Raw genomic sequence first — 9,094 nt, forward strand, 5'->3', positions numbered from 1 at the left:
CTAATGTATGTCGAGGAGGATGTCGATGCCCCGTTCCTGCTCGATGCAGCGCTGGAACACGCCGGTGGTGCTGCGCTTGACGACCTCGTTGTTGATGATGCTGTAGGCGGACGTCCGGCGCTGCACTTGCCGAGCTTCGGTCTCGTCCATGGGGAGACCCCCGTTCTCCAAAAATTCTGATATTGGGAGGGCCCAAGATGGAGCCGTAACCGCGGTGAAGACGGCCACCAGGGTGGGTTCCGAGTCGGCAACCCCCGAGCCGGGTTGAGCAGCCCCCGGGTCAGGGATGGCGACGGTCGGGTCTGGGTCGATGGTGGCCGGGTCGAGCTGAGCAGCCCCTGGGCCGGGTACAGCAGTCCCCGGGCCGGGTTGAGGTGCGGCCGGGTCGTCTGGAATGTGGATGGACTCGGAGTCCGGCGATGGCTTGACGGACGGCTTGCGCAGGTGCTCGAGGGAGACGCCAGACGGGATGGCTTATCGTGACGAGGCGATCTTGGCGAGCGTGTCGGCTGCTTCGTTCTCCGCGCGCGGGACGTGGAGGAACTCGCAGCCCTCGAAGGATCCGGACAGCTTCTAGACGAGGAAGCGGTAGCTTGCAATGTTGGAGTCGCGGGCGTCCCATTCGCCGGAGCACTGCTGCACCACCAGGTCCGAGTCGCCGTAGCACAGATGCGCCGGATGCTGAGTTCCTTGGCAAGTCGGAGGCCGTGCACAAGGGCTTCATACTCAGCGATGTTGTTGGAGGCGGCGAAGTGGATCTGGAGCGCGTAGCAGAGCCGGTCACCCTTCGGGAACGATAGTACGATGTCAGCCCCCAAGCCGAGTCGCATCTTGGACCCGTCGAAGTGCATGCGCCAATGCGTCGAGTCGGGAGGCGGCGGCAAGTACTGGGTCTCGGTCCAGTCGACGAGGAAGTCGGCCAGGGCTTGAGACTTGATCGTGGTGCGGGGCTCGTAGAGGATGGTGTGGCCGGCTAGCTGGATCGCCCACTTGGCAACCCGGCCAGAGGCATCCCGACACCCGATGATTTCTCCGATAGGCGTTGTGCTGACCACGGTGACAACGTGCTCTTGGAAATACTGCTTCCGCTTCTTGGCGGTGAAGTACACGCCGTAACACATCTTCTGGTAGTGCGGGTAGTTCTGCTTGGAGATGGAGAGCACCTCGCTCAGGTAGTAGACTGGGTGCTAGACGTCTTGGATCTTGCCCTTCTCTGGTCGCTCGACCACCAGCACCGTGCTGACCGCCCGCGAGGTCGCGGCTATGTAGAACAATAGTGGCTCCTTGTCGGTCGGCGTGGCCAGGACTGGTGCGGTGGAGAGCATGCGTTTGAGGTCTTGGAAGGCCTCGTCTGCCTTGTCGTCCCATTCGAACGGGCTCGTCTTCTTCATCGGCCAGTACAGGGGTAGCGCCCTCTTGCCCAGCCGGCTTAGAAACCGGCTGACCGAGGCCAAGCATCCGGTGAACTTCTGGACATCACACAGCCGAGCCGGCTTGCGCATGCGCTCGATGGCCTTGATCTTCTCCGGGTTCGCCTCAATGCCGCGTTCTGAGACGAGGAAGCCGAGTAGCTTTCCGGCCGGGACGCCGAAGACGCATTTTTCCGGGTTAAGCTTGACCTTGTATTCGCAGAGGTTGGCATATGTTTCCTTCAAATCGTCGAGGAGCGTGAGGTGCTGCTTGGTCTTCACCACGATATCGTCCATGTATACATGGATATTGCGGCCGAGTTGCGGCAGCAGGCATTTCTGCATGCAGCGCTGGAAGGTGGCGCCGGCGTTCTTCAAGCCGAACGACATGGTGATGTAGCAATACGCCCCAAAGGGCGTGATGAAGGACGTCTTCAGGGCGTCGGCCGGGTCCAGCTTGATCTGGTGGTAGCCGGAGTAAGCGTCTAGGAAGGACAGGAACTCACACCCGGCGGTCGAGTCGATGACTTGGTCGATCCGCGGGAGGGCGAACGGATCCTTGGGACAGGCCTTGTTCAGGCTGGTGTAGTCGATACACATGCGCCAGGTCTTGTTCTTCTTCAGGACGAGGATTGGATTGGCCAGCCACTCGGGGTGAAACACTTCCATTATGAAGCCGGACGCCAAAAGCTTCGCGACCTCTTCACCAATGGTTCTTCTCTTCTCTTCGGAAAATCGTCATAGGGGTTGACGGGCAGGCTTGGCGTCCTTGCGGACATGAAGTTTGTGCTCGGCGTACTTCCTCGGGATACCCGGCATGTCCTTGGGGGTCCATGCGAAGATATCCCGATCCTCACAGAGGAAGTCGACAAGCTCGCCTTCCTAATTGTTGTCGAGGCGGGCACCTATGACAACGTACTTGCTGTAGCTGGGGTCTTCTGGGTTGAGCTTCACTATCTTGGTCTCCTTGGAGGGCTTGAAGGCGGCCTTGTCGGCCGGGTCCGGGGTCGGGATCGACGCGACGGAGGCCTCGCCTGCCAGGGCGACGATCCGATCGAGCTAGCGCCGCTCCTCGGCAATGACCAGTGACTCGGCCAACTTGGCGTCGTCTCGGGCACACTCCAGGGAATTGCAGTAATCACCGGTGATGGTGATGAGGCCTTTGGGACCTGGCATCTTCATCTTTAGGTATGCGTAGTGGGGAACCGCCATGAACTTGGCGAGCGCGGGCCGGCCCAGCAACGCGTGATACGCGTTCGACAGGTCCACCACCTCGAACCAGATCGGTTCACGCCAAAAGTGGCCGCTGTCACTGAACAGGACATCTAGCCGGACCCGGCCAATGGGGAAGCAGGAGAGGCCGGGCACGATGCCGTGGAAGATCGTTCGGGTCGGCTTCAGGTCCTCGGCCTTGAGGCCGAGCTTGGTCATCGTGTCACAGTAGAGGATGTTGATGTTGTTGTCGCTGTCGATGAGGACTCGGGAGAACTTGCATGTGCGCCGTGCGACGACGGTGGGGTTGAGGACGAGGGCGTAACCACCCGGACTCGGCATGACTGCCGGGTGATCCTCTCGGGTCCAGGAGATCGGGCGATCCGACCAATGCATGAACTCTGGCTTGGCCGGAACGACGGTGTTCACCTCCTGCCAAAGGAGACGCTCGCTGCGCTTGTCGTCGCTGAGGCTAGTGAAGACGACGCAGGCCGCGTTCTGGTCCGGGTAGGCGTCGTCGCGCATCGCGCCGCCAGCTGGAGGCGGCGGTGGAGGCGGAGGCGGCTGTCCCGTGCCTGGAGCCGGAGCCAGAGTGGGCGGGACATCGCCCCTCATGATGCGCTTGGTGATGGCGCACTGCCGAAGCGTGTGCGTGGAGGGTCTTGCGCCACTGTGGTGCTTACAAGGGGCGTCAAGCATTTGCTCGAAGCTCATGGCGGGTTGCCATGTCGTCTTGCCGGTTTGCCGGCGCTTCGCCGTCGGGTCCGCCGCGGGCTCGGTGGCCGCGATGAGCCAGTTGTCGTGACGCGGCGCCGGCTGGTCGGCCTTGCGCTTGTTATTCTGGTGATGCTGCTGCCGGCTGCTTTCGTCGGACGGCTTTGGAGGGGGAACCGGCTTCGTCTTGCCGGCTTCATCCAGTGCCACATGGATCTTCATGGCGGAGTCGGCGTTGGCGTACTTGTCCGCCATCACCATGAGCGCGGCCATGGTGGACGGCTCGGCGCATAAGAGCTTGTGCTTGAGGGGGGTGTCGTCTCATCACCCGCTGACGAAGTACTGGATCGCCTGGACTTCATGGACGCCCTCGCAGCTGTTCCGGAGCTCGGTCCAGCGTGGGAGGTACTCGCGGCCGGTCTCCGTAGGTCCTTGCACGCACATGGAGAGCTGGCTAGGGCGGCCGGGTCGCTTGTAGGTCCCCGTGAAGTTGCGGACGAAGGCTTCCTCGAAGTCCACCCACGTGTTGATGCTGCCCATCGGCAGGCTGTTCAACCACGTGCGGGCTGACCCTTGGAGCATGAGCGGTGCGTAGCACACGGCGAGATGACAATTGGCACCGGTGATGCCAATGGCCATGGTGTAGTCGGTGAGCCAGTCTTCTGGCTTCACCGTCCCGTTGTACTTGGGGGTGTCGTGGGGGAGCATGAATCCTTTGGGGAAGGGCTCCTCCCGGATGCGCGGGCCGAAGCACGCCGGCCCGATAGCGCCGCTCTCCTTCACCTTCAGGGAGTGAGCGAGTTGATCGAGGCGGTGGCGAGCGTCGGCGTCGTCGATGGCGCGCGGGCTAAGTCGACTTGTGGCCAGGCCACGGGGGCCAGGTCGGTTGGAGCCGGACACCGGCCATGCTGGTCGGGTCCATGCTGGATCTCTAGGACGGGCTCGTCGCCTAATCCGCCGGTGGCTGTAGCGGCCGGGTCGCACCGAGTCCGGGCTCAGCCGGAGTGCGCCTCGCCGGGTGGCGAGGAAGCGGTGTGCAGAAGTTCGCCGAGCCCACCAAGGCGGGCGGAGCCGGATCCCGCCGGCTTGGCGAGCTGGTTGAGGCGGTCCTGCTGGGTGTTGGCGGCATGGAGGAGTTCGCGCATCCGCCCGATGCGCTCTTTCAGCTTCTCACCCGCGAGCTGGTCCAGGCCGGCTGCGGCTGCCTGGGCAGCGCGCATGTTCTTCACTGGGATCTCGTAGATGGTTGGGATGGCGTCGAGGGCCCAGCCGATCGCTCCTCCCCAGGCACGCACATCGGCGACCCGGCTTGGCCCGGCCGCGGCGGGCGTGAATCTGTAGGCGGCATCGCGCTCTAGCTGAACGGCGTCCAGGCGACGCTGAGTGGCGGTGAGTGCCTCGGACAGGTCCAGCATCTGTTGGCGCCTTTCCTCGAGCTGGGTTCGGGCCTCAGCGACGTTGGTGGCATCGACGTTGGTGCCGACGGGGATGCGGAGGCTCTGCATCGCGGTGCGCAATGGATCGGACGGCTCGATCTATTCCGCTACGGCCCTGGCTTCGTCAGCCTTCCTCGTCTTGCTTGATGAGGAGGAGGCGCCGTCGCCGGTGACGAAGACCTCCACATGGACGTCCATTGCCCCGGCGGAAATGCCACCGCTGAGGGAGAGGGGAGAGTCGGAGTAGCTGAGCACCTCGCTGGGGTACTCGTCAGCCGCGAACGCATCGGAGATGCGCAGCGCGGCGAAGGATGTGGCAAGCACGCCGACGACGTCGTCCGCCAGCGCGACGGACTCGCCGATGTAGGAGAAGGGCCCCGTCTGAAGCATGTTCCTGGCCAGCTCCTCGAGCTGCCCCACGGTGGGTGCCAACTATCGTGGTGGGCGCACGGCAGATGCCAAGGGATGGCTAAAGAGAGGAGGAGGCTCGAGGGCGCTGGTGGACTCCAGAGGCGAGTTTGGCATGAGCGAGCGCGGGACGCCGGACATACCCAGGTTCGAGGCTCTCCGGAGAGATAATACCCCTAGTCCTGTCGAGTGTAGTTGGATGATCGATAGTACAATGTTGCTCCTGGAGCTGTATGGAGGAGGAAGGAAGCTGGCCAAGGCTTGGGTTGCTCCATCTCTCCGGTGTTGCTATTTTGTGGCTAGTCCTATGCTTACTTGCTTTTCTCTCGGACGTGTTTTCTGCTTGCCCTCTCTCTCGCTCTCCTTTCCATGATCGCGGGCTCCCGGGGGGTTTTATAGTCCAACCCCCCGGGGGTACAATGGTAATGTTACAAGTCGGTGGGTCCGTATTGTCGGTGTCCGGGGACCCGGGCTGGGTCCCGCTGAGGGCTTGTGGTTCGCCGGGTTCCCCTAGGTGCGGGCCCCGCATGCCTAGGGGGACTGTGTGCCGTCTTGTCGATCGTCAGGGCGTGGCCGAGTCGAGTCACGTACAGTGCTCTCCGTCAGGTTGCCGCTTGCTATCGTCAGCGGTGAAGGCGGGGGCATTGTAGCCACGCCGGCCTTGGTCAGTGGGTAGGTGAGGGGCACCGTTGCCACGTTCCTTCTGACCAGAGGTATGGGCGGGCCACTGTTGCCTCGGTCACCATTGATTGAAGTCTCGTCCCCATCATACGGCCTGGATGGGACGGGAGTTGACCCACGGCTAGATTGCGTAGCACACCACGGGTGGCGCTGGCTTATTGAGGAGGCTTTGGTCGTGCCGAGTTCGGCTGTCTTGCGCTAGTTTTGGGGCCGAGTCGACGTGTCTTGCCGGGTCGGCTAGTCTGGCCGGCTTGCGGGGCTTGGCCGGGTCGAGAGACCCAGCCAAGCGCGTGCCGGTATTGAGGGGCGGTGCCAACCCCGTTGTTTTTAAGAGGATCCGGGTTCTGTTGCCTGCCCGGGGTCCATCCCCCCGACAAACATGGCAGTGTGATATCTGGTTGCATGTTGCATATGGTGCCTAGCCTGTATTACTCCTAATTTGTTAAATTGCATCTCCTTAGTTTACACATTATACATGTGAATATGACATGCCTTCCTGTTTTTGGTACATACTACATTTGCCTATCACACCATGTTCTTACATCAAACTAATGTTCTTGTGTATCCTGCATCTATCGCTTATGATGAGACAGTCACGCATGTGGGTTAGTATGAGACGTGCTGCTCTTATAAAGAGTGTACTTTCATCCTCTGCACATGATTCTCAAGAAACAGCAAGCCGAATTGAAGATATTGAACTTAGCTCTGTACTTGAAGACTGCACTTCCCCTACACCACCATCACAGGCGCTTGCTCTAACTTCGCAGTGTGATATGTGGTTGCATGTTGCATACGGTGTCTAGCTTGTAATGCTTCTAATTAGGGTAAATTACATCTGCTTAGTTTACACATTATACCTATGAATATGACATGCCTTCCTATTTTTTGTACACACTACATCTATGTGTTAACCATGTTCTTACATGAAACTACCTCTCTTCTGTATCCTGCATCAATCACTTACAATGAGACACATTTATTCGTTGCATATTGCATATTATTTCTAGCCTGTTGCGATGTATTGCTTCTAATTTGGTCAAATATATTTGTTAGGCCACCCTTTTAATTTGGCAGAGTGATATTGGTTTCATCTTTCATATGGTTTATGGCTTGTGTTGCTTCTAACTAGTTCAAACACCTTGTGCTTAGTTTACACTTTATACATCATACATGTCAATATGTCATGTCGTCCTGTTTTTCATACATATTCCATCCTCCCATCATGCGGTTGTCTTACATGAAAGTAGTGCTTGTCAGTATCATGCATCAATGAGTTCTGAAGAGCAAATTTTATTCCTTTTTCTTGTGGGTTTGACTTGACAAGGCAAACTCAAAAAAGAGGAAGGAAAAGAGTAAGAAAGGCGATGATGGTGGTCCTATGTAGCAAAGTAAACGGAGCATCTGTACGGATTCTCCTTGTACTGCTAGTGCATTATAAGTTCCAAGTCTCCGCTCCCCTACTCCACCATCCAAGGTGTTGCATATGGTGTCTAGCTTGTATTGCTCCTAATTAGTGTAAACTGCATCTGCTTAGCTTAGACATGATACGTGTGAATATGACATGCTTTTCTATTTTTGGTATATACTATATCTGTCTATCATGCCATGTTCTTACATGAAACTACTCTTCTTGTGTATCATGCATCAGTCACATATGATGGGACACCTTTAAGTTGGCAGTGTGATATTGGTTTGTGTCTTGAATATGATTTCTAGCATGTAGTGCTTCTAGTTTGATGAACGTCACCTATGACGAGACAGTTTGAACTTGGCAGAGTGATATTGATTGCACCTTCCATATGGTGTCTAGCTTGCAGTGCTTCTAATTTGTTGAAGTTCCTTCTGCTTAGTTACCACATCATAGGTGTGAATATGTCAAGCCGTCCAGTTTTTCGTACATATTCCATCCTCGTATCATGACTTTGCCTTTCATCAGAGTAGTGTTCGTCAGTATCATGCATGAATGAGTTTTGAAGAGCGAATTTTATTCCTTTTTCTTGTCGGTTTGACCTCACAATGCAAAATCAATAAAGCGGAAGGAAATTGGTAAGGCATTGGGTGATGGTAGTCCTTTCGAGCAACTGAAATGGAGGGTCTCTACATATTCTACTCCGCCATCCTCCCAACAAGATTCGCAAGACAACGCAAGGCTAGACAGTCAACGTAGTTGTGTAGATGATGAGCACATCTCCCCTACTCCACCATCACAGGTGCTTGCTCTAACTTGGCACTATTATATGTGGTTGCATGTTGCGTATGATGTCTAGCTTGTATTGCTTCTAACTTTGTTGAATTGCATCTTCTTACTTTACACATAATGCCTGTGAATATGACACCTGTTCCTATTTCTAGAACATACTATATCTGATCACACCATGTTCTTACATCAGACTAATGTTCTTGCATATCCCGCATCAGTCACTTATGATAAGGCACCTTTAAGTCACCACTGTGATATTGGTTGTGTCTTGCATATGATTTCTAGCATGTACTGCTTCTAATTTGTTGAAACGCCAGACAGTTTGAACTTGGCAGAGTGATATTGGTTGCACCTTTCATATGGTGTCTAGCTTGCAGTGCTTCTAATTTGTTGAAATGCCTTCTGCTTAGTTACCACATCACAGGTGTGAATATGTCACGTCGTCCTGTTTTTCGTACATATTCCATCCTCGTATCATGTGTTTGCCTTTCATCCGAGTAGTGTTTGTTAGTATCATGCATGAATGAGTTCTGAAGAGCGAATTTTATTCCTTTTTCTTATCGGTTTGACTTCACAATGCAAAATCAATATAGCTGAAGGAAATTAGTCCGGCAGTGGATGATGGTGGTCCTTCGGAGCAACTCGAACAGAGGGTCTCTACAGATTATACTCTGCCATCCTACCAACAAGATTCGCAAGACAACACAAGGCTGGACAGTCAATGTAGCTGTGTAGATGATGAGCACATCTCCCCTACTCCACCATCACAGGTGCTTGCTCTAACTTGGAACTATTATATGTGGTTGCATGTTGCGTATGATGTCTAGCTTGTATTGCTTCTAACTTTGTTGAATTGCATCTGCTTACTTTACACATGATGCATGTGAATATGACACATGTTCCTGTTTCTAGAACATACTATATCTGATCACACCATGTTCTTACATCAGACTATTGTTCTTGCATATCCCGCATCAGTCACTTATGATAAGGCACCTTTAAGTTGCCACTGTGATATTGGTTGTGTCTTGCAT

At 55.6% G+C, this 9,094-nt stretch overlaps 1 protein-coding gene across 1 annotated transcript; it reads right to left on the reverse strand.

Moving 5' to 3' along the window:
- On the reverse strand, positions 1-851 carry LOC147984133 (uncharacterized). Its single transcript, XM_087540981.1, has 2 exons — positions 668-851; positions 1-473 (listed from the first exon to the last, which is right to left on the reverse strand). The coding sequence occupies exons 1-2, from the start codon at positions 849-851 to the stop codon at positions 1-3; spliced, it is 657 nt and encodes a 218-aa protein (XP_087397107.1).
- Positions 852-9,094: the final 8,243 nt, after the last annotated feature.

This window comes from Triticum urartu, chromosome 2A, assembly GCF_056163025.1.
Source record: "Triticum urartu cultivar PI428250 chromosome 2A, HENAU_Tu73, whole genome shotgun sequence".
Lineage (NCBI taxonomy): Eukaryota > Viridiplantae > Streptophyta > Magnoliopsida > Poales > Poaceae > Triticum > Triticum urartu.